At 42.0% G+C, this 26,059-nt stretch overlaps 1 protein-coding gene across 1 annotated transcript; it reads left to right on the top strand.

The window, feature by feature from the left end:
* Positions 1-2,137: 2,137 nt before the first annotated feature.
* MPHOSPH6 (M-phase phosphoprotein 6) lies at positions 2,138-24,802 on the top strand. The gene is made up of 5 exons (XM_019413068.2): positions 2,138-2,268; positions 8,095-8,207; positions 20,707-20,797; positions 23,536-23,630; positions 24,081-24,802. The coding sequence occupies exons 1-5, from the start codon at positions 2,218-2,220 to the stop codon at positions 24,214-24,216; spliced, it is 486 nt and encodes a 161-aa protein (XP_019268613.1). The 5' UTR covers positions 2,138-2,217; the 3' UTR covers positions 24,217-24,802.
* Positions 24,803-26,059: the final 1,257 nt, after the last annotated feature.

The raw sequence follows: 26,059 nt of genomic DNA, 5'->3' as shown, positions 1-26,059 counted from the left end.
GTTATGTTATCTCTAAGAGATTCATGGGAGGCCGAAACAAGCCTCTCCCAAGCATCCCAGCCTTGGTGGGCATTTCTAAGGTACGTATGTTCATCTCCAAGGGGCCTGGAATATGTAACCCCAAGACAGGTCACTAAGGAAACATGAACGAGATGGGAGTCAGTATTGTCGGCAGGCCCACAAATGTGTTCCATGGATGTGTGGGAGTGATGGTAGCACAAAACTAAGATGGACTGGAAGGCTTTCCCCGGGGCCAGCTCCTCCTCTTTCAGATCTCAACTTTAACATCACACCTTTAAGAGTCCCTGCTTTCCCAGGCCAGAGAGGCTTAGGTGCCTTTGTCATACTCTCATGAACCCCATATTTTTCTTACAGGGTTCTTATCACAGTTGTTATCTGTCATTAATTATGTGGCCTATGAGTTTGCTCCAGCTACTACAACGAAGTAGTACAGACTGGGTGGCTTAAACAAAACTTTATTTTCTCACAGTTTTGGAGGCTAGAAGTTCAAGACCAAGGCGTCAGCAGAAGTGATTTTCTCTGAGGCCATTCTCCTTGTGTGCAAATGGCCATCTTCTGTGTCCTCACACGGCGTTCCCTCCGGACGCATGCAACCCTGGGGTCTCTTAGGGTGTCCAAATTTCTTCTTACAGGGACACTGGTCAGGGTGGATTAGGACCTACCCTAAGGGCCTCACGGTAACTTTATCGCCTCTTCAAAGGCCCTGTATTATCCAAACGCAGTCCCATTCCAAGACCAAACTCTTGATTAGTTTTGGAGGGACACAATTCGACCCCTAACATGATTACCTCTGCTGTTTCCACTGGGTAAATTACACAACTCCTGTCTTGTTCTCACTTCAGGCCCTTTACAGTTGTGGTCTCCTCTTAGAACACTCTATCTCCAACTCTTCGCGGAACAGGCTTTCCTCAACTTTTAATCCTTGGAGCACTATCATCTAACGAGAGCCATCCTGGGCCACTTGACCTACAGTAACCCTCGAAGTCACGCCATCACATCGTCCTTTTCTTCCTTCCGCGGCACACCCCCTCGGGGCGGCTCCAGGGAAGGGAGGTCGTGTGTCTTCATCCACGGCTGTAGCCCAGAGTCGCGCACTTCGTCACGGACGAGTTTCTGTAACCACTTACCATGTGAGCACGGCTTTGCTGACCCCGCTGAGAAAACCTGCGGGGGGGGAGGGGAAGCGGGGAGCATCTCTTCCCCCAGTTTCCGGAATCTCGGCTCTAACACTTCCCGGCTGTGTGAACTCTGGTTAAGTCCCCGAACGTCTCCGGGCCTCACGTTCCCTACCGACGCGACGACGACATTTTCCTCGTGCGGATTAGGTGAAGTCGCGCAGGTCAAGTACCCAGCGCGGAGGACCCGGCGTCGCGCGGGCTGCCCGCCGAAATGGTATTGTCAAGGCCGGGTGTGTTCCAGCGCGCGGCACCTGCGAACGGTGTGGGGCTCGCCCCGGGCGGGCCACGCAGCGCCGAGGCCACCGTCTCTCCAAGGCTTTAAGACAGGTGGCCGCCCTGTCCTCGCGCCTTCGCTTTCACGCCCGGCGCTTCCACAGAAGGCCCGTTCGGGTTCGAAGACGCGCACACCCGCGCAGTTTCCCACGCGTTGCCGAAGCCGGATGTGGAGGACGGGGTCTGCACACGCCTGCCTCCCTCCCTCCCTCCCTCCCTCCGACTCTGGGCCAGCTGAGCGGCCTCCCAGTGCCTCAGTTTACCCAGCCGCCGCACGGGGTGACCGTGAACGTGGGAGGAAGTGGTATACGTGATAGACTCGGTCCAGCCGGGACGGTGGGGCAAGCGTCTCAAAGGTCTCGCCGGCCCGACTGAGTCGGCGACACGCGGCAGGACGGAGTCCGTGAGGAGCGGCGATATTCGGCCACCGGCCGCCGAAGGGCCCGGCTGAAGCCGCAGCGGCCGGCGCTGGGGCCTCCTCCAGGCCCTTAGACGTCTCCTTCCCCGTGTCAAGTCCCTCTCACCCCGGCACCGCTAGCAGTGTCCTTACCCCGAGCTCCTCCGTGAGGCGAGCGCTCCCTGAGGCGACGCGCGGAGATTCCGGGGACGCGCCGGAGCGCGAGAAACGGGGCGGAACCACGGGGCGGGGCGACGCGAGTTGCGTAAGACGACGTCGCGACGCAGGCAGCAGTGCGCGTGCGCGGCGGGGGCTGGTGGTGGCCCGCGGCCCGGAGCAGGAGCCAATATGGCGGCGGAGCGCAAGACGAAGTTGTCCAAGAACCTGCTGCGCATGAAGGTGTGGGGACGCCGGGGAGGCGGGCCGGGCCACAGGGGTACCTGGGATTGGCGACCCGGCCGGGGCCGAGGCGGCGGGCGCGCGGGGCCACTGGGGAGGCCACGGAGGGCCTCCAGGTCGGACGTTCATTCATTCACTTAGCGCTGGCTCTGCCTTAGGCACCGGGAACTAGGTTATAAGTCCGGCGGCTTCCCTCATAAAGCGCGCGGACAGATAGGACAGACCACGTAAGCAAGCAGGGTGGCGCAGCACTAAGTGAGGTGATGCCCAGAGCCCCGGGAGCCCTGGGAACTTACTTGCGCTTGGGCAGGAACGCGCCCTTAGGTAGAGACTGCAAGGGTCGGTGGGAGGGTGGGGCATGGCAGCACAAACCGAGGGGAAAGCGACTGCAGAAGTCTGAGACGCAAAGACCACAACATCTGTTGAGGTTTCCAAGAACTAAAAATAAGTCGATGTGCTTGGAAGACAAGTAGCAAAATGTGGGCCTGGAAAAGTAGCCAGTGGCCACAACATGTGAAGAATTTTAGGCCAGATGAAGGATTTTTTTTCCCTTTATCTTGTGAGCATGATGAGGAAGCTTTTGAGCAGGGGGAGCGGCATCTTAGCTGTGCTTCTTACTTTTCAAAGTTACCTTAACTGCCCTGTAGAGACTACATTGGTGAAAGAAAGACCTGACAAGGGACAAAATTGCAGTCGGAAAGACCAAACAAGAAGCTCTGATGATCTGGTTGCAATGGCAGCGGGAATGGAGAGAATTATAACAGTTGAGGTGAATGTCAGCTTTAAGCGAAATTGATTTTAGATTCGAAATTGAATCAGTTTTTAAAAAAAAAAAAATTTTTTAACCTTTATTTATTTTTGAGACAGAGAGAGACAGAGCATGAACGGGGGATGGTCAGAGAGAGGGAGACACAGAATCCGAAACAGGCTCCAGGCTCCGAGCTGTCAGCACAGAGCCCGACGCGGGGCTCGAACTCACTGACCCTGAGATCATGACCTGAGCTGAAGTCGGCCGCTCAACCGACTGAGCCACCCAGGCGCCCCCGAAATTGAATCAGTTTAACAATCAAATGATTTTAGGGGCGCCTGAGTGGCTCAGTCGGTTGAGCGTCTGACTTCAGCTCAGGTCATGATCCCCTCGTCTGTGAGTTTGAGCCTGGCGTGGGGCTTTGTGCTGACAGCTCAGAGCCTGGAGCCTGTTTCAGATTCTGTGTCTCCCTCTCTCTCTGCCCCTCCCGCGTTCATGCTCTGTGTCTCTCTCTCTCTGTGTTAAAAATAAATAAACATAAAAAAAAATTTTTTTTAAAACATGATTTCAAAGTGGAAGAGAGAAAAAAAAAAAGACAAGTGTAGATAAAATGAATACAGGAACTAAAACGGGAAACAACCAGGCCTTCAAACTTGAATAATAACAAAGATTTATACTTTCTGCTCTGTGTTCAGACAACTGTTCTAAGTGCATGTATCAACCCATGAAATCCGCATAATAATTCTGTGAAGTAGGTTTAGTTATTATTCCTCTATTGTAGCTGAAGCACTGAAAAAGAGAAGTAAGTAACTTGCCTAAGGTTACACAGCTAATAAGTAGTATAGACAGGACCAAACCCAGGCAGTCTGGCTCCACATCCCCTGCTCATAACTACTATTCCATACTGCTTGTCTCTGAACCCTACTGAGCAGTGTTAGATATCATGCTTAAAGAGTAATTTCCAGAAAAAAGGAAGCAAGGCATAAATAATGTTTCGAAAGATTGAAGAATAAATGTTGCATGTGCCAGATTCGAATGGGATTGAGCTAGGGTATGACTAGGGATGGATAGGATGAGTGAGGGTGGAGGGTAAGTCATATCATTTATAATTTCTGAAGTTCTTTTTTCATACATATTAGCAAATTTTGAATTTTTACCCAACAGAGTCTTCTTTGACTTCTCGTTTATAATCAGAGCAGTGGGGTGGATTGGCAAAGCAGGTACATCAAATGAAGATACGCTGAGTAAGACGTTGACCAAAGATCTGACTCAAGAGTTAGGAAGGAAGAAGTTACCTTAAAAAAATATCAACCCCTACCCTAGTGGTTGGGAAAGACTCAACAGGACATTAGAAGCAAAGAAGAGGGGGGAGAAGTTTACACATATTTTCTAGTTGAGTTATCAGCTTCAATCATTGATGGAAAAGAGCTTTTTGGCAGGACAGCAGGAGATACTATGCACAGAGTGGAGTATAATGCACATCCATTCCTACGAGAATGAATGAAGCAGCTGCATTAGGTTGCTGTATCCAGTGTAGCTGTTCAGCCAGAGCAAAGTATAGAGCAAGAATAAAAGAGTTGAGGATTTAATACTAATACAGTTGTTTTCAGGTGTACTTGAAATCCTCTGAGTTGGTCAGCTGTTAGGAGCTGGAGATGATGGGGGAAGTAGAAAGTGAAGGATATAGTTGGCAGTTCTCAGTGTCATTTTAGCTCTGTTGGACTCTTAAGACAGGGGTTGCTGAACTACTTCTGTAAAGGGACAGATGAAAAATACTTCAGGCTTCTGGGCCACTCACTATTGTAACTACCCACCTCTGCCATTGTAACTCAGAACCAAATGAGCATATCTTTGTCCCAATAAAACTTTATTTGCACCATCAGACATCCAGCGTAAGGACTATAGTTTGTGGTACCAGCTCTAGGTCCTCTGTTGTGCGTAAAGCCAAATCACTAAGCTTTATAGAGTGTTCTTAGATGCTGTGGAGTCAGGAGAATTGGATTGCTACCTAAATCGAGTTGCTTGATTTTATATTCACAGGGTGTTCTAGCCTTGCCATGTGCACAGAGCATACATATATAGATAGCTATTTTGTATGCCATAAATACTACTTGACTAAAAATAGGAGATAAAAAAGCAGTTGGGCAGGATTGGTGAGTTGTATTACCAAGAATATAAGATGAAATGAGGCATCTGGGTTTAAAGAGAACCACCCAGGAAAGAGAGTCTGAAGAAATAAAGCAAGTCCAGACTTACATTCAGAGAAGCTTTATCGAACTCTTCCTGAGTACCAAGGGCAGCCAGAGTCCTAGTTATATAAGATGAATAAGAGACATGGTCTGCTATTCAGAATCTCAGTCTTTTGGGAGACACAGAAGAAGCAAAATGAACAATAAGCTAGTGTTTATAAGGCTTTTAGACATAGGGAAAGGTACTCTTTTATGGGAACAAGTCGGTGAAGAGCTTGGCCAAACACAGTCAGGGAAGACCCAAAGGACATGTGCTCTGGGCCTTTACAAGTTGATATTTTGCTGAGTAGAAAATGGAAACATGATGTTGAGTAGCAGAGACAGAAGGACTGGGAAGTACAGAATATGCATTCCAGAAACTGCCAGTTCTTTCCTGTGGTGAAGCTATAGACACAGGTAAAAGGAGAAAGGAAGACTACAAAACACTTTAGAGTGCAAGCATTTCTTTTACATTTATTTAAAATTATGAAAGGGGCACCTGGCTGGCTCAGTCAGTTGAGCGTCCAGCTTCGGCTCAGGTCATGATCTCACAGTTTGTGGGTTCAAGCCCCGCATCAGGCTCTGTGCTGACAGCTCAGAGCCTAGAGCCTGTTTCGGATTCTGTGTCTCCCTTTCTCTCTGCTCCTCCCCTGCTTGCACTCTGTGTGTCTCTCTCTCAAAAATTTACATTAAAAAATTTTTTTAAATAAAGAAGTAAATAAAATAACGATGGATTCACAGGAAGTTGCAAAAAAATGTACAGGGAGAGCCTTTGTACTCTTCTGTGCCCTGTCTTATATCGCTAGAGTACGGTACAAAGCCAGGAAATTGACAGTGGTACAATCCACAGAGTATTTCATTTTACTGTTTTACGTGTGTGTGTGTGTGTGTGTGTGTGTGTGTGTGTGTGTGTGTGTGTGAGAGAGAGAGAGAGAGAGAGAGAGAGAGAGAGAGAGAGAGAGAGAGAGATTTCCATACAGTTTATTACGAGCAGATTTATGTAATTACTTCCACATTCAAGATACAAAACTGTTGCATTACCATGAGATTCCCTGAAGCTGTCCCTTTGTAGCCAACCCAGTCTCTTCTTTCCCTAAGCTCTGGCAACCATGAGTCTGTTCTCCATTTCTCTACTTATGTTATTTCAAAAATGTTATGTAAATGGAATCATACAAGATGTAACCTTTTGGGATTCGCTTTTTTCACTCAGTATTATTCGCTTGAGATCCATCTAAGTTGTTGAGTATATCAATAGTTCCTTCCTTTTTTATTACTGAGTAGTATTGCATGCATTGGAAGTACCTTAGGACTTAACCATTCACCTGTTGAAGAATATTTTGGTTGTTTTCAGTTCTTGGCTATTAACAAGTAGAGCTGCCATGAATATACCTGTATAAGGTTTTGAGTGAACATAAGTTTTCATTTCTCTGAGATAAAATGCCCAAGAGGGCAATTGCTGGGTCATATGGTAAGTGCATGTTTAGTTTGGTACGAAACTGTCAAGCTGTTTTCCACAGAGGCTGTACCATTTCATATTCTCACCAGCAATAGTATGAGTGATTCAGTCTCACTACGTCCTCAGCAGAACTGGATGTTATCACTGTATTTTATTTGTGAATGTTTTTCAAGTTTCATCATTTCATTTAGCATTCATTGGCAAAGCCCTTATACCTAAAAATGCTTATGTTTGGGGGAAGGTTGGAATGAAGGGAAAAGTAATAGAGAGCTTGGACAAGAGAAACAAATAGGGATAAGTGGAAACCAATGGAAGTCTAGACCTAACTGCTAGAGGTGGAGGCTCCTGGATGTTTTCTAAATTTATTTTTTTCCCTTATTAATACATTATCGTTTTGCTGTGATCAACCTCTTAGTGTGTTCACTGGTTCCCCTGAGGAAATGTAGTTGTTGTGGGAAGAGACCAGCAGCTGGACTGTGGGTTTCTCTACTGGCCCATTTTGAATTGTACTTTTGCACGTTTTAGAATACAGAGCAGCCGTAGAGATGAGCAGCCTTTCAGAGGATAGAGATACGTGAAGAGCAGGCTTATAGATACAGCTTTGCTTTGGTCTGTGTTTACAGAGCCCCTACTATGCATCATTCATCATGCTAAAAGTGAGGAAGGAGACAATCTAGACAAAGTCCCTGCCCTCAAGGTCTCCAGAAGAGGCAGATGCTCAAGGAATTAAAATGTGGTGAGACTATTTGAGGGTGTCATATGAAGCATCTGGGAGAGAAATCCCGATTTTGCTTACAGGTATCAGAGATAATTTCACAGGGATGGAGTAGTTTTTCCTATACCAGAAGGGCCAGGAGTTGGCCAGGTGGAGGAGCATGAGAAAGGCCATTCCACACTAAGATCAGCAGGTATGAAGACCAGTGGGCTCCATGAGTCGGTGAGAGATTCAGAAAGTACTGAGTCTCTCACCTTCTTTTGGCCCCTCTCACTTTCTGTCTCCACCTGCCCGTCATGATCTGTGTCTTTTGTCTTAGCCTTTTCCCACTGGCCACTATGTAAAACTGAAATATTTAAGGGCTACTGATTGAATACAGTTTTTTATTGCTCGTTTTACTAAATTAGACAAACTAAAGTGTGGTAAAGATCTTTCTGAAGTTTTCTGTAGGAAGTCCACATACTTTTTTTGTGCTCTAGTCAGCTCCCTGCTAGTCTGGTGTGATGCCGTCTAGGGCAGAGCTAAGCTACTTTGGTCACACCACCTCCACCCTCACCCCTGAGATGGGATTCTTGAAGAAACGAGGGAAAACATGTGGAAGAATAAAGTTATCTGTGTTTTCCTCCACTCTAACTTGGGAAAACCAGTTGCTGACACTGATTTTGTTTTGTTTTGACAGTTCATGCAAAGGGGACTGGACTCAGAGACCAAGAGACAACTAGAAGAGGAAGAAAAGAAAATCATTAGTGAAGAGCACTGGTACTTGGATTTGCCAGAGCTTAAAGAAAAGGAGTAGGTTTATTAGAAATTATATCAGTGATGCTTTGGGCATTCAGAGGGAAATCCCTGCAAATATGACATCTTCATTCCAGTGACACAAAGCCTGTAAAATAATACCTGTTCGGTTTCTTGAGTTAGCTTTGCAAATAGTTTTCTAAAATTATTAAATCTATATAAGTTCTACTTGGATTTATACATTTTTACTGGCCCTCATTTATAACATTATTCTTTTTCTATATTGAATAGATGAATCTAACCCGCTTATCTCTGGTAATAACCGGGGGGCCTTTATAAGACTCTGGCCCTGTGCTCCCTGTCATATTAAGTTTGAAGATTAAGTTTGAAGGTGTGTACTTTAGGGCTTTCCAGTTCTGTGTGAGTAATAGAGTTCTTCATCAGGCTGAGCTTCTTAAAAGCAATTCAAGAGTTTTAGGTTTGTTTCCTTTATTTATTTTTTTTAATTTTTACTGCTGTTAATACCAATCATCTTAGCTAACATTTATTGAGTCTCTAGCATGTATCAGGAATTGAGCTAAGCACTTTATATCTCTTAATTATTTAATCCTCAGAGCCGACTTAGGAGCTGGCTACTCTGATTCCATCCCTTTTATAGCTGAGGCATCTGAAGCTTAAGAGAGAATAGCTTGCCCAGAGTCCACCAGCTGGTCATGGCTAATGCTGGGATAACATGCTAGATTGTTCCTCCTGGTTGGTGCTTGATAAATAATTTTCAATGAAGGAGCGATAGATTCATATCATCCATTGATTTTATCTAAATTCTTCTTAAAACTCTCATTTCTTCTAGTTGCTTTTTTTTTTTAACCTTAGTAAGCTCTATGGGACAGTAGTTTTATTTAAACTTTGTCCAATGATTGAAGATGTTGCTGATTCAGGCAATTTAAGTTTTTATTTTCTTTACCTAATAATTTTTTTCATTTTTAACATGTTAAAATTCCCTTGTTCATTTGGCTGACCTTCTCTGGATCTTTTCTGGAAGGCTAGGTGTCCCTTCTTTAAAGACAGAAAGCATGTCCCCCCCTCCCCCCTCCCCCCCCAGGAGATATGGAAGGAAGGTACTTTGTTTTTCTGCTTGCTTCTCTGTTTGCTTCTTTCCACTGCTTCTCAGAGGAAGCAATATGGCAGTGAAGGAGGGGAAGATAATGCCAGGGGCTGTGCAGATTTGGGGGCAGGGTGGCATAGGAAGGGACCATTACTGGTAAGAAGCTGTAATTTAATTTTATACCTTGACTAAACTTACACAAAGTATTCCAGATATTTTGTTACTTACTTTTATTGAAAGGCAGGATGGTTTCTATCCTGTTTTCAGTATTCTTCCCCCCCCCCATCCCCCCAACATATTATTCCCAGAAAAATGACCTTTAGGTTCCTTTCCTAGGAGGTAAATGTCTCCATCCTTTCAAGCTATTGTAACAAAATACCATAGACTGGGTAGCTTATAAATAATAGAAATGTTATTTCTCACAGTTCTGGATGCTGGAAATCCATAATCAAGATGTGGTCATATTTTGGTGATGGCCATTTCCTTGGTTCATAGCTAGTGCCTTCTCACCATGTCCTCACCTGGTGAAAGGGGATAGGGGTTTCTGTGGAGTCTCCTTTGTAAGGTGCTAATCCCATTTATGAGGGCCCCACCCTCATGACTCTGGCTGCTTCTGAAAGGCCTCACCTCCTAATATCATCTTGGGAGTTAAGATTTCAACATACGTATTTTGCAGGGGATACAAAGAGTCAGACCCTAATGGTAAATAATAAGCTTCTGCCATCATTCAGCACCTATTTTGTGTATAGATGCGTGTATTGGGTCAAGTTGTTGTCAGGAAAAGATGACACTGTCATATTGGGTAATTTGAGGAGAGTGTAACAGGTATGGGCAGGACACAGGGAAGCCACCAGGGACAGTGCATTCATCATAGCTTGTGTGATGGGAATAATTCCCACTCCAGGCCCAGAGGATCAAGGGGAGGGAGTGGTTACTGAATCGGAAGACAGGCCATATGGCGAGTGCATCTTACAAGAGCGCTACCCTCATAAGATGGCATAGCCAGCCTGAGGTAGTCCCACAGGAAGGAAGCCTGGTTCCAGACTGCAAAGGACCACTTCCATTTATAGCATTCATATCAGCCTCCCAAGATATGGAGTAGGGGAAGATAATGAGAAATAAATGTGGAGAGGAAAATGGATGAATGTCCTCAGGATGTGTATTTTTATCCCAAGTAGGGAGCCAGTGGGATGGATTGGTTAATTAAGCGCATGGACTCTGCAAAGGGGCAGACCTGTGTTTGATGCCCAGCTCTGCCACTTACTTACTTGTGACCTCGGGCAAGTTACTTAACTCATCTTATGTCCTTTGTATATTGGGTGTGATAATAGTATCATACCATATGAGAAGTAAATGGATAATATATGTGATGCACTCACCACAGCACGTCAGTCCTATAAAGCACAGTAAACTCTGGTGGCACATGTATTTCCTTATACTTGATTGTTATGGAATCCGCCCGTTCCTTCTTGCTCTTTTGTGTTTGCGAATCCTTCCGTGGTGGTATCATCTGAATTATCCCAGAGGGTCCCTGCTATCTGTGGAATTGGGGACTTTGCTCTAGAAGTCTAGAGGATGCCGTTTGTAATGTCAGCCATATCGCTACAATTCAGTGATGTCATTTAGGACTATTCAGTCCACACCTCCCCTTAAGGGATACCCCTGGCCAATGCCTAAGCTGTGTAGCGGATTGAGGATCTGGTTGCTTTGCTTCAACTTAGAACAACCACAGGACCTTCCGAAGTCCAGAGCTGTTCGTAAGGGCTGAGGCCTTAGTGTAACCACATTGCTGGTCACCTTCTCCTGGCGTCCTTATTTCCATAGAGGGGCATCTCCCAAACAGCACCGGCCAGTAATACTTCTGCACACAACTCTGTCTCAGAGTCTGTTTCCAGGGAACCTGATAGAAGATGCTTGGTATAAATTCCTAGAAGAATTTACCAGATCAGAGATTTCACTGTATTTTTGCCATATTGATTTTCTCCAAAGGATGTGCCCCAGTGCAGAGAATAGCCAGTTTAATTCCTTTTTTGCCACAGGATGTTGCTTTAAAAGTATGTATTTGGCTACCATGCTTCTTGTGCTTGCATATTGTGGCCTAATGAATGTTAGGAACTGTGAGAGCTGAGATCATACAATAAACTAACAGGTTAGCTTGCCACAGTTTCACAGATGCTGGTGGAAGGTACAAGACTCTTGGGTCAGACGCAAGGACTTCATTACTCACAGCACAACACACAGTGTGGGTATCTGTTTTGTGTCATTTCCTGCTTGCTCCCCAGATCCCGTGGGGGATGATGTGGTGAGGCCCACCTGTTTGTGGTACCCACAGTAGTTTCGCATCACAGCTGAGAAGTCCTGAACTTAGGACTCCTGTTATCGTTGATACTGGAATACAAGCCAACTTACCCTTGGCCCCAAGAGAGACATTATTATACTGGACATTAAGCAAGTCTGCACTTTGCTCTGAAGGAAGACAGTAGCTCTGCCTTTCAAAGCAGCTCACTATACACACATCCCTGAAAAGATGTTCCAGAGCAAAAGGGCAATTAACGCCTCATTCACAGGAGAGACCCATAGAGAATTGTTTCCCTACCGGGAATGTAACCTACCGAATTGTTTCCCTACCGGGTGTTTTTCCCCTGCTTTGCCATGCATGTTATTTGTGAATTTAGGGCAAGTCTGAGTTTTTTTGAGTTCTTTCTCATCTATAAAAATAGATAAAATCAGTAATATCCTGGATGTGTTTTGACTCTAAAATTATAGGGGCGCCTGGGTGGCTCAGTCGGTTAAGTGGCTGACTTCGGCTCCGGTCATGATCTCGCGGTCCGTGAGTTCGAGTCCCGCACCGGGCTCTGTGCTGACCGCTCAGAGCCCGGAGCCTGTTTCAGATTCTGTGTCTCCCTCTATCTGACCCTCCCCCATTCATGATCTGTCTCTCTCTGTCTCAAAAATAAATAAACGTTAAAAAAAATAAAATTATGGGTCCTCGTTAATAAAATTTAGGATATTAAAATACAGAATGCTTATAGTTAAGTTTTAGAATATTTAATTTTTTGCGAACTTTATTAATTTTCCTAATTATTGAAACTATGCTTGTAGATAACATCTGTGTCCCTTTTTATATTAAAGCTGTTGTGTTAATGGAAACCCCTGGGAAAGGCCCTCTGAGGGAGCAGTGGTCCTGCTGTGAATCCATTCCTGGCCCCTGCTTCTTTCTTTTGTCTGAAGTGAGAGTAGTTATGATGCTTTCCTGAGGGGGGTAATTGATTTGGGAGATGGATGAGGTTTTATCTGCTGCACTGCCCAAGGACCAAGATTAGGCAATTGAGAAGGAATCTCACATTTGTGGAAAAGGCTGAACAAAAATTCAGGAGAATGTGTGCCTGAATTTAGGCTGTCTCAGGGAATGGGAGGTGCTGAAGGAGGTGAGGTGCTGGCTGGACTAGAGAGCCAAGTAGAGAGGAACCCAAAGAACAGAGGTTCTCAAAGTTTTGGGCTCAAGGACCATTGACATTTTGTAAAATTATTTGGAACCCCTGAAGAGATTCCATTTGTGTAGTTTATTTCATGTCGATATTTACTGTGTAAGAAATTAAAATGAAATTTTTTAAATGCTCACTCTATAGGTAGCCTCATTAACATGTTAGCACAAATAACATATTTTTCATGAAAACGTAACTGTTTTCCAAGAAAAAAAAAATTAGTGAGAAGAGTGGCACTGTTTTACATTTTTGCAAATCTTTCAGTGTCTGGCATAATAGAAGATGTGTGGATTCTCTGGGTGATTTCTCTTAACCCTCGCATTCAACCTATTGTAGTCTGTTGGTTTGGTTGAGGGATATAAAGAAAATCCACCCTCACACAGATGATGTAATTGAAAAGAGAGGAGTATTATAATAGCTTTTCCAGGTAATTCTTCGATGCTACTCCAAAACCCAATAAATAGTTTCTTTACAGTTAACTGCAGCATGGAGTCTCAAAGCATCAATAAATTTTTCATAATCATTAGTCTACCTTACATTTTGAATAGACCTTTTATCCATGCATGATTTCATAACATCATGCATTTCTCATTTGGAAACTGCTAGTTCGGTGAGTTGTATAGATTTTCTAAATGTTAACTCATTTCATTGTATGATTTCAAAAAACATTCATTAATATTACCATCGGTTTCATCAGAAAAATCTTTTAAGTATTGAGAAGCTATCAAACCCAAGATGCCATACACAAGCTATTCAAAATTCTAATTTTTGCTTGAAAGCTTGAATTTTGTTACTGGCAACAAGTATTGTCAGTTGTTCCTTTGAAGTGACATATATATATATATACACGTACATATTATGTATTATATTTACATATATATGTGTATATATAACATATATATATTTACTATTTTGTATGCAGAATATTGTTGAAGACTGAGATTAATGAAAATAAATTTTTTACTGTTTTATCAAGAACGTTCTTATTGGCTTCTTTCCCTTTTTAAAGACTTTGAAAACCAACAGTGAATAATGCAATGATTACTAGTGTAGTATGGTATCACGAGTTTAATTCATGCTAAGGTGAACTTTTACTCATAATTGCTTTTGCACCCTCTGTGTAAGGGTCAACACAGTGAAGAAAACAACATCTTACTGTCACTGTGAAAATAATACTGACTTCCTACCAGCATTCCCTTCTGTCACTTCTTCTCCCTCACGGAGGCCTCCTCCCTGTTTCTCAGACAGGTCATTTAACACTGCCTTCTCAGGACCTTTATCTAGCTGCTCTTCCCCAGCTGTCTTCACATTTTCTTCTTCATTGCCTTCCAGACTTGGCATAGAGTCCTATTTTCATTTTGTAGCCAAACGACAAAACTACAACTAACATGAGTTCACTCCTTGCTGAGTTACAGATAAGGACTACACGAGATGGAGTTGTCCACAAAGCAAACTTTATGTGCAGCAAATAAGGAGATCACAGGGAATGACTTCCAAAGCCATGACTCTCCCAAGTGGGTTTCTTTTACTTAGGGTTAGGATGAATATTCAGAAAGGGGAACTTTGTCATTGCATGTAAAGGCAGACATGAGGCAGTGCAGGCGTACTTAGAAAACATGCCTGTACATGCATCCTATGTTATGTGAATGAAGCTTGTGCTCCTCCGAGGGTGGAGACTAACACTGTAGGGAGGCCAAGGGAACTGTCGGCAGAGGGGAAGGGACTAATGGGCATGCTCCCACAGTTAGTATAAACTGGATGGGTGGTCTTGGGCTCCTGATACTGGGCCTTTCTTACTTTTGAAACAGCACAGGGAGTTTTACAAGTGGTTTATTGTCTCTGGTTAGGCTATTTCCTGGCCTGGTAGAGTGTGTGTTTTTGGTTTCTCTTTGTTCCTTTAAAATCTTTACTGAGGGGGCGCCCGGGTGGCTCAGTCGGTTAAGCGTCCGACTTCGGCTCAGGTCACAATCTCGCGGTCCATGGGTTCGAGCCCCGCGTCAGGCTCTGGGCTGATGGCTCAGAGCCTGGAGCCTGTTTCCGATTCTGTGTCTCCCTCTCTCTCTGCCCCTCCCCCGTTCATGCTCTGTCTCTCTCTGTCTCAAAAATAAATAAACATTAAAAAAAAAAATTTAAAATCTTTACTGAGAATGTCGCATTTCTTTGTAATTCTGACACCTCCTAGGAAGTTCTGCTAGAAGTGTGCTTGAGCAAGTAGGGCATTGATCACCCAAAATAGCTGGGGGCCTAGAATGACTTCTCTGGTATCACGAAAGCTGTGATTTTGTCTTTCTTTTTCTGGGGACCCCCCAACTGTTTCTGCTTAAAATTTGTCTTCGGTAAAGGTGGAATTGTTGGGTTGTAAGGTTGGCATATATATTTAACTGTATGAGAAACTCTCAGACCGTGTTCCACAGTGATTGCACCATTTTACACTTTAACTAAAGAAGTGTAAGAGTTCTGATTTTTCCAGTCCTTCCAACATTTGATGTTATCTTTTTCTTTTTACCTATTCTGTCATTCTAGTGGTGTCTCATTATGCTTTTTAATTTGCATTTTCCTGGTGACTGATGTTAAAGAACTCTTATGTGCTTATTTCTATATCTCTATGTTAAAGAACTCTATAACTCTTTTTACTATGTTTATAACTTTTAACTATGTTAAAGAACTCTATATCTCTGATGTTAAAGAACTCTTATGTGCCATTTCTATATCTCCCTTTGTGAAGTCCCTATTCAGTTCTTTTGCCCATTTTTAAAAATGAAATAGTTACATTTTTTTCTACTATCTTCTATTACATATTTATCCATCCCTCTATACATCTGTCATTCCATTTTATTTTTAGTGTATTTCAGAGTAAGTGGCAGACATTTTCTCTCTGAACACTTCAGCATGCATATCATTATGTAGGGTTTTGTTCCGTTTTGTTTTTTAGGTAAAACTTACATACTTCTGTAGAGATAGGAGTTCTTTATTTTTTGAATACAGATCCTTTAACAGATGTATATATTGGGAATATTTTCTCCCAGTTTGTGGGCTTGCCTATTTATTAATGTTGTCTTTGATGAACAGTAGCTTTTGTTTTGTTTCATTCATTTTTTTGCCTTTTATAGTTAGTTCTTTCTGGGTCCTGTCTAGTGAATCTCTGCCTGTACCAAGTTTGCAAATATAGTTTCTATGTTTGCTTGTAGAATGTTTGTAATTTTAGCTTTTACATTTTTATGTATGATCTGTCTTTGATTTTTATGTGTGTGTGATTTTGTGTGGTGTGAGGTAGAAATCAAGGTCTGTTTTTGTTTTGTTTTGTTTTTCTATAGAAAATCAATGGTCCCAGTACCATTTATTTAAAGAAAATATTTTTCTTTACTCATTGTTTTGATGCTGTGGTCAAAAGCAATATGCTGTATTAGTATGGGTCTTTTTCTGGACTCAATTCTTTTGCACCATAAGTTTTTCTATCCTATCGGCTTGATTACTATGGATTGCAATCTTGAATCTTGCAGTCTCGAAGTCGTAAAATCAGATAGCGCAAGGTTTCTTTTATTATTTTCAAGATTGTTTTGGCTAGTCTACATCCTTTGTATTCTCATATAAATATTAGAATCAGCTTGCTAATTTCTTTCCGTGATTCCCTTCCTCCTCCGAAAAATAGGATTTTGATTGGCATTGCATTGATTCTGTAAATCAATCTGAGGAAAATTGGTATCTTAACAAAATTGTGTTCTTCAGTCCATACACATGATATACCCATTTATTTAGCTATTATTTAATATCCATCAGTAATTGCTAGTAGTTTGGAGTGGAGAGGTTTTGTGTATATATCCTTAAATATATCCCTATGTATTTCATATTTTTAATTTCTATTGCAAATAGGCTTTTTCCCAAAATTGTTTGTTGTATTTACGTACGTAGAAATGTTGTATATAGACCTTGTATTCTGTACTGTGCTAAATTGATTCACCAACTCTAGTGGTTTTGTGTAGATTTCTTGAGATTATCTCCATATGCAGTTGTCATCTACAGAGAAGAAAATTAAAACTTTTATTTCCTTTTCTTCCTTTGTTGTTGGCTAGCATCTCCAGTACAATGATAAGAATGGACATCCTTGCATTGTTTCTGATCTTAGGGAGAAAGTATTAACTATTTTACTGTTAAGTATATAAAATGCTGTATGTTTTCCTAAATGTCCTTTACCAGCATGAGAGATTTTCCTTTCTCTTCCTTGTTTCCTGAAGACTTTTGTAAATCATGTTGTATTTTGTCGAATGATTTTTTTTTAATTTTTTTTTTTTTAACGTTTATTTATTTTTGAGACAGAGAGAGACAGAGCATGAACAGGGGAGAGTCAGAGAGAGGGAGACACAGAATCTGAAACAGGCTCCAGGCTCTGAGCTGTCAGCACAGAGCCCGACGTGGGGCTTGAACTCACGGACTGGGAGATCATGACCTGAGCCGAAGTCGGTGGCTTAACCGACTGAGCCACCCAGGCGCCCCTGTTGAATGATTTTTAATGAATTGATCATATGGTTTTTCTTCTTTCCTCTGTTAACATGGGAATTATCTTGAGATTTCAGTTTCACAACAACCTTATGTTTCTGAAACAAATCACCCCTTGGTATTCATATGTTTTGTATATATGGGAATTATCTTGAGATTTCAGTTTCACAACAACCTTATGTTTCTGAAACAAATCACCCCTTGGCATTCATATGTTTTGTATATATAGTTCTTTCAATTTGCTAATATTTTAATAATGATTTCTGCATTCATATTCATAAAGGATATTCCACTGTAGGTTTCTTACAATGCCTGTAGTTTGGGCCATAACATGAGTTTCGAAGTGTCCCTTCTTTCTCTTCTCATTTCTTAGTTTGAGTAAAATTGGTATTGTTTCTTCCTTAAATTTTTGATAAAATTCACTAGTGAAGCCATCTGGATCTGGAGTTTTCTCTCATAATAATGAATTTAGTTTCTTTAATAGATAGAGGACAATTCTGATTTTTCACATCAGATACTGTATTTTCTGTTGTAAAATTTCTGTTTGATAAGTTTTCATAATTTCCATATTTTAATTCACGTTCCTTATTTGTGTCTTCATTACATTTCTGTGTTCCTTTAAATCCTTGAACATACTTAATATAACTGTTTTAAAATCCTTTTTGTACTAATTCCATCATCTCTTTTTTTCTATTTATTTGTTTTTCTCCTGTTTATGGGTCACATTTTCCTACTTCCTTACATGTTTAGCAACTTTTTACTGTGGCCTCACATTATGTATTACATTGTTGAGTACCTGGAATTTGTTGCCTTCCTTAATAAAGTGTTGAGTTTGTTCCATTAGGCAATTGATTTACATTCCAATCAGCTTGGTCCCTGTTTTTGTTAGAGTAGGTTTTATGGCCTTGACTGTCTAGCTAGATGAGTCCTACTCCTGAAGGGTGACCTTTCTTTTCGATGTCACGGGATATTCAGCTTGGTCCCCCCACTCTAGATAGACACAACTGAAACATTTCCCTCCTTTGTGCAAATCTTGTATTTGTTCAACGTACAATTTTAGGGTAAATTTTCTTTCTCAGGGATGGTAAGCTAGAAAATGGTCCGCCAAATAAAATTCATGTCCTCATCCCTGGAACCTATGTTAGCTTATATGGCAAAGTTGACTTTACTGGTGTGATTAAGTTAAAGATCTCTAGATGGGGAGATTATCCTGGATTTTCTGGGTGGGCCCTAAACGCAATCACGTGTATCTTTATAAAAGGGAGACAGAAGAGAAGGCAGAGGTTATAGTGATCACAAGCCACAGACTGCTGGCTGTCAAAAGAAAGCTGGAGAAGCAAGGAATGAATTCTCTGCAGCCTCTGGAGGGAGCATGGATGGCTCTGCCAACACCTTGATTTTGGTCCAGTGAGGCTGATTGCAGACTTCCAGAATTGAGAGCATAAATTTCTTGTTTCTTTAGCCCATCCATTTTGTGGTAATTTCTTATAGCAGTCCTAGGAAACTAATGTACCAGGTAATTCTTCTCCTGGAAATTGTTTTTTTCCCCTGACACTGTTGGACTTGACCTGCATGTGTACAGTCTAGTATTTGGCCAAACATTCAAGGGAAACAAATATGCAAAATTTTGCATAAAGAATCCCAGAATTCCTCTATATATCTCCCCATCTCTGGTCTCTTGACCCATATACTTCATCCCCAAACTTCAATTTCCCTTTTCCTTTCAGTAAGACCGGGCTTAGTTTGGGCTCCCACTCCCACTCCACAGTCTAGATGTTGCCTTCAGTCAGAAGGTGGGCATTCATTGCCTTTAGTCAGAAAACTTACTTCATCTGGTTTTTTTCTCTCAAGCATCACAGCGCTGTGCTTTGACTTGTTCGTTGTTTCCTACTTAGTCCTATTTTATCGTTGGCTAAAGTCAGAGGACTAGTTTGATACCAGCTGCTCTCTTAAGGACGGGAGTGAAATAACCTTCATCTTTTTCCACTGTATAATGTAAATCTTTATCATCTGGCACCACTCTTGAATGTGACCTCCTTGAGAGCAGAGACTTACTCATGGCTGTCCCCCCAGCTTCTAGAACACTGCCTGGCACACAGTTTGGCTTAATAGGTGTTGGCTAAGTGAGTGAATCTTGACAAGGAAGACCTGCTTTCTGCCAAAGAAGCCAAAATGGCCAGGTATTTACTTTCCCAGTGTTCTTCATGGTTGATCCCTTTATGGTTTCAGGCTGTAGTCAGATATGCTTACCTGGGACTGGGGTAATAAACTGGTGACTCAGAGGAAGCCCTTTTGGAGTCTGAAACACATCTGCATCCTCCTTCCAGGGCAACACAAGTTGCCGCCCAGTGCCCTCTGCTGTCCAGAGATTAGCCCCCTGAGGTGCAGCAGCATTTTTACCAGGATAGATTTTACCATGTTTCAGTTGGGGGTTGACGACTTAGCTACCTTTATTTCTGCCTGTTTTCCATTCCTGCTCATCCAGCTATCCCAGAGATTCTGTGAGATACCTGGTATCCTTTCAATAAATTCCTTCTCTGCTCAAGTCAGTCATTGTTGTTTATAGCTAAGAGCTCCAGCTAATACGCTCTCTTAAAGCTGGCCGGGACTCTGATTTCAGGGTATTTAATCAGAACTTAGTAAGAAGTTGGTGGGGTTGGGGATGTAAACATCAAGGAAACTGCTTCAGATTTGGAAGATTCAGGTGTTTTGTTTTTTTTTTTAATGTTTATTTATTTTTGAGACAGAGAGATACAGAGCATGAACAGGGGAGGGTCAGAGAGAGAGGGAGACACAGAATCTGAAACAGACTCTGGGCTCCGAGCTGTCAGCACAGAGCCCAACACGGGACTTGAACTCATGGACTGCGAGATCATGACCTGGGCTGAAGTCGGACGCTCAACCGACTGAGCCACCCAGGCGCCCCCGGAAAATTCAGGTTTATCATAAATAGTCTAGGTCTCTATGTTGTGTAGGCATTTATGCCAATTAAATGTGTTTAGGCAAGGCTGTGCCTGCAGCCTCCAGCTCTTGTCTCCTAATGGCTTTGCTGGCCAAGGTCATCAGTTTTTATTTCTACCCCTACTTTAGAAGTCTTACCTTACTGGGGTGCCTGGGTGGCTCAGTCGGTTAAGCGTCCAACTTCGGCTTAGGCCATGATCTCGCGGTTTGTGGGTTCGAGCCCCGCGTCGGGCTCTGTGCTGACAGCTCAGAGCCTGGAGCCTGTGTAGGATTCTGTGTCTCCCTCTCTCTCTGCCCCTCCCCTGTTCACGCTATGTCTCTCTCTGTCTCTTAATAATAAATACATAAATGTTAAAAAAATTAAAAAAAAAAAAATAGAAGTCTTACCTTACTTTTACTTGATTCTGCTAAGAACCGGAAGATCGATTTTTCATTTGAAATCCTGACTTTTATTTGCTGTGCTTTGTTACAAGAAGACATGCCATTAACACAGGCTTATTTTCCTGCTTAGGTGTTTCATAATAGAAGAGCAGAGCTTCTTGTTATGTGAAGACCTTCTCTATGGAAGAATGTCATTCAGAGGATTTAATCCTGAGGTTGAGGTATTAAATATAATTGCTTCCCATTTTAAAATTTTCCAATTGAATTCTTTCTGCTAATAATTGGGTTTAGGTTTTTTCCCACAGGGTAGCATTTCTTCTCATTATATAGAAAATAACAAGTCTTGAAATACCGCTGTAGCTATTTAAAGAAATTGCAGTGTTGCTGCCTCACGTTGTGGTGGAGTTGAGTAGATAATTTAATACAGCAGCACGCACTCCTGACAGCGCCTCCATGAGTGTTAGAATCTCAACTCCGGGCTTTTACAAGAACGTCCAGGTTTTATTCATGCGATGCTATTATGAAAAATTGTTTTCTTGCATCTAGAAACATATCTTTTCTAATGGAAAACGTTACTTAAGAATCGAGTAATTTGACTTTTTAATGGACAGGTTTTAATCTGAGCTTGTAAATAGAGTTTTAAATGAATCCTTTGGAAAGTTTGTTTGAAAAGTAAATATTCACCTTATGAGCTGTTGATTTGAATTTCCATGCCTCAGTTTTGTAGAGAAGCACAGACATTCATTTAACAAATATTTATTAGCATTCTGGCACATGTACCAGAAGCCATCGTATCAGGTACTTGGCCAACCAAATGGAGGTTTATGATGTAAATTTTTAGTTTGATGACTATCATGTGAAGCCAGGGCTTCTCAGCCCTGCCACCACTGACATCTGGAGCCAGATGATTCTTCGTAGCTATCTGTGTATTTTGGGATGTTTAGCAGCATCCCTGGCCTCTCCCCACTAGATACAGTAGTGTGCACGTGCACACACATGGCCCACTTGTGACAACCAAAAATGTATCCAGGCATTGCAAAGGTCCCTTGGTGAACAAAACTTCCCCTGGTTGAAAACCACTCTATAAGGATGCCTGAAGAGAACCAGAGTTCACCAAGCTAATCGCCAGATTAGCTAAATCTTTATTCAAAGATTGTAGGTTTTCTTTTTTTTCCATTTTTTGAGGATGCATGATAATTAAGATGTTATATTTACCTTACACAAAATCAACCCTAAAAGTGTTTGTTTTTAATATGTAATTTCCTTGCCTTGGCCTGCTTAAAGATTTAGAGGAAGAGAAAGAGGGCAGTGGGGTAAAGGGGGAGGCGGGGGAAGCAAAGATTATGAGTGTTCGATGCCCAGGGACTGGGGCTGGGGGTAGGCAAGCACTCCACAGTATGTCTTGTACAGTAAGAAAAGAAGTTGGCCTGGCCCTTGGGTTCCGATGTGGGAGCCTATTAGAAAATGGCTTTCAGGACTGGTACTCTGAAACACAGAATACATTCTCTCTGGGAAAATGTTTTGAACTCTTTGGCTTACAGATCTGAGCTGTTATGAAACATGAGAAAATTTAGGTATACACCTGGTTATGAAAAGGTACCAACTTGAGAGCACTTACTTCATTATAAGCAGGATGTACTTAGAACACATTTTTAATGTTGCATGTGTCTTTACTGGCACCTAGCATGGAGTTCATTTATTCAGTAAATATTTATTCTGTACCTGTGGTTCATCAGCCCTCTTGAGGCATTGGAGTGCAACAGAGAACCAAAGTCTGTGCCCTCACAGAGCTTCTGTTCCCAGAATTATTTTCTTTTCAGTCCTATAAATGTTGGAAAAGCACCTGAATCTGGTTTCTCTTCTGCTGTCCCTTCCTTGTCCTGCCTTTGTTGTAAAGAATGTATTGTACGTTAAAAAAAAAAAAAAAAAAAAAAAAATTTCTCGGGGGGGGTAACTATCAAGAAAAGGTTAATGTGAAAAAAAGAATGGAGGAGAGATCCGTGGCACGTGGACATCAGGTAGAATGCATTATCCACCCTCTTGTTCCAGAGTGAAGCTGGTCCTTCCGGGGATATCAGAGCCAGCCTCCCAGTTCTTCCATCCAGTAATGTGCTGCCCGCCCCCCACCCCCTACTCCAAAAACTGCATTTAGGGGCACCTGGGTGGCTCAGTCGGTTAAGCATCTGGCTCTTAGTTTCAGCTCAGGGCGTGATCTCATCGTTCATGAGTTTGAGCCCTGCATCCATCCCTGTGCTGACAGCATGGGTCCTTCTTGGAATGCTCGCTGTCTCTCTCTCTCTCTATCTCTCTCTCAAAGTAAATTAATAAGCTTAAAAAATTTTTTTTAAAGATTGCATTTAGTATTACTCTTGAGTGTAGTATTCTTCCATTCATTCCCATTTGGAGGAAATTTGAAAGTTTGCTTTTTTCTTTCCCCTGCTCACTAGAACATGTTGGCAGTGTGCCTGCTTTAGATATAAGTAACTAATAAGATTTACGATCAAGGGGCACCTGGGTGGCTCAGTCAGTTAAGCATCCGACTCTTGATTTCAGCTCAGGGCACGATCCCAGGGTCCTGGGATTGAGCCCCACGTCAGGCTTTGTCCACACCAAGCATGGAGCCTGCTTAAGATTGTCTGTGTCTCCTTCTACCCTACTCTACCACTCATGTGCACACTCTCTTTCAAAAAAAAACAAAAAAAAGATTTATGATCTAAAATACAATTTAAACGTATTAGCAGGAAGTCTAATCTAGTGGCGCTTTTTGTCTTACTATTTTCTTCATTCAGAGCTGATTTCTGTTAGCACATTGTGGAGTAAAGTATTACAGAGAATTCCCTATAAGTTTTGGTGACTCCTGTAGATTCTGTGACTTCTGTTTCTCTACCTTCAAATATAATTGATAACAGTTTCTTTAATAAGCCTGTTCCAGCCCTGATAGTGCTGTTGTATTTTTCAGAAATTAATGCTTCAGATGAACTCCAAGAACAAAACAGAGGAAGTTGAAAGTGAAACAGTGGAGCTCGATGTATCAGATGAAGAAATGGCTAGAAGGTAACGGTCACCTTGGAACCACATTATAATCTCGGCCCGGCATTCTTTGTCTCTCACGTGGGTTCTCTTCTTCCCCACCGTCTTCCTTGGAGTGCCCCAGCAGGAAGATGACTTTCTCCTTTCTCTAAATTGGGCTCAGGCAGGTTCATGCCTGTCACACACTGGCAGTTGAGGGCTCATGACCGGTACTGCTTCTAATACATATTTTAAAATATACATCTCAGTTTATTCAGGATAGTGCAAAAACAAAACACAGTGAAGAATTTAATCATCCATAGAAAAGTTTATAAATTTTAAATCCGTTTATTTTGATCACAGCTTTGATTTTTTTTATAATCTTTGAATATTTGTTATAATTCACTGAATAGTTTGATATTCTTGACAAGACTTGATTCCTATCTTATTTGTTTGTGGATTTAATTAAACTTGTGCTGCATACCGTCTTAACAGATATGAGACCTTGGTGGGGACAATTGGAAAAAAGTTTGCCAAGAAAAGAGACCGGGTCAACTATGAAGAAGATGAAAATGGACACGTAAAACCAACAGTTAAAGTAAAGAAGATGTTCTTAAAGCCCCAGGATTGAAGTGGATGCTTTAAGACAGAGCTCAGGGGTGCCTCATGAGGGTTAGTGTATTATGGAACTCATTCTGATGGCTTCTCTGTAGTTATTCAAACTGTGATGTTTACATGTAAAGAGGTGGATAATTTTGGAAACATGCCATTTTTGAAACGGATATGTGGTGGATGTTATACATCCTTTGCTTCATGGTGTTCATCAAGAATGGATTTTTAGCCTTCGAGTTTCAAATGTACATAGGGATGTGGCTGCTTCCAAAAGACTTTTTGACTTCAGATTGTTTTTTTAATGGAGCTCTCTTGTCACTGACCTTGAATTGGCACATATAAATTAAACCAGTGTTTAAGTTGCCCTTATGTTTCTATTTTACTTTAAATTATGAATCATGCCAAGCCAATGTATACATACATTCTGGAATCAAACATAATGAGGGTTTATTATATATACATTCATTAAGAGCAAACATGCCTCTCCAGCCTACAGTACTTGCATGCTACCGAGTCATTGTTGGTTTGTGGAATTATTGGTTTTTGTTTAAAGCTTTTACTTAATAAAAAAAAAATTATTCTCTAATAAATTAAATTTTCATATATTTTTTCTTGTCTCTTATGCTTTCAATTAATTGTTTTAGTCTAATTCAGTATTGGAACTTTAATCCAAATACTAACTTGAAAAAAACAGCCATTAACTTAGAATATGGTAATGTGTTAGGTTGAACTGTAAGAAATTGGCTTGTATGGGTCAAAAGCAATCATCAACTTTTTATTTTAATTATTATGAAAATCATTAACCTGTAAATATACCCTGGTAAGCTCTGTTTGGACAAAGAAGTCATTGGCACTGTTAGGACACCACTTTCCAAACCAACAGCTGGCTTGTGTATCCTAGAGGTTTTTTTCCAACATATTGACATATTTTGCTTCTTTTCCGTGGGGCCTTGAGTTTTCACTGGCTCCAAGAAAGAAAATACACAGGGTTTTAGGATGTTAATTGTAAAATTAGGAGAATCTAGGGAGATTCTCTTGTACAAAGTCACAGTGTTTTCCTTAAGGCGTATTTATTTAATCTGAATGGTATCTCGAGCTGGTATCTCTGGTGTCTATTCCATCAGCATTGTATGGATGGGAGAAAACTCTGCCTGCCCATGAGTGGCAGGGGTAACCCTGTGCTGTTGCAAAGCTGCAACAGGATCAAACAAGACCATTCAGGTAATAAAAAAGGATTATCTGACAAATATTGGCAGACTATGACTTCCAGTGGCTTCTCTCCCACTCATAGCAGGCTCTCACACCCACATCCCCCTCCCTGACCTCTGCCCTGATCATTATACCAGATGGTCACTTCATCACATGTAACATCCATGTCAAATGGATTCTGTCCTCAAACCTGACCCCTCTCTGCTCCTACCTCAGAGTCTTCATTTAAACCTCATGGGGATGGCCATAAGTCAGAAATGAAGAATAACATAGGAACAAGTCTGCAGTTCAGCCCACAGACCTGTAATTCATGGCATCCAGATTCTGAATGCAATGATAACAGAAAACCTGAACTACAGCAAGAGTGTGAAGCACAAATGCATGCTTGAGCATTGGAGATCCTATCAGGTATTTAATCTAGAAGAGAGCTGATAATGGTCGGACTAACATGTTACCTGGAGGAAAATAAAGTAAGGTAGAAGCAGTTCTGGTGAATGTTCTCCAAATGAATAACCAGCATGACAGCACTGCCAAGGGGCTGGCTGTCCTTAGATGCCAGCCACGTGCCCAGAAAACTGCAGTTGGGTCTGATGTTCAGTGGAACAAATAGTGAGTTCTTACACTTGGCTAGGCACTGAATTATGGGCTAGGAT

Source organism: Panthera pardus, unplaced genomic scaffold, assembly GCF_024362965.1.
Source record: "Panthera pardus isolate Hobbes unplaced genomic scaffold, ASM2436296v1 HiC_scaffold_19, whole genome shotgun sequence".
Lineage (NCBI taxonomy): Eukaryota > Metazoa > Chordata > Mammalia > Carnivora > Felidae > Panthera > Panthera pardus.
This window is presented reverse-complemented; position numbering and strand designations above follow the sequence as displayed.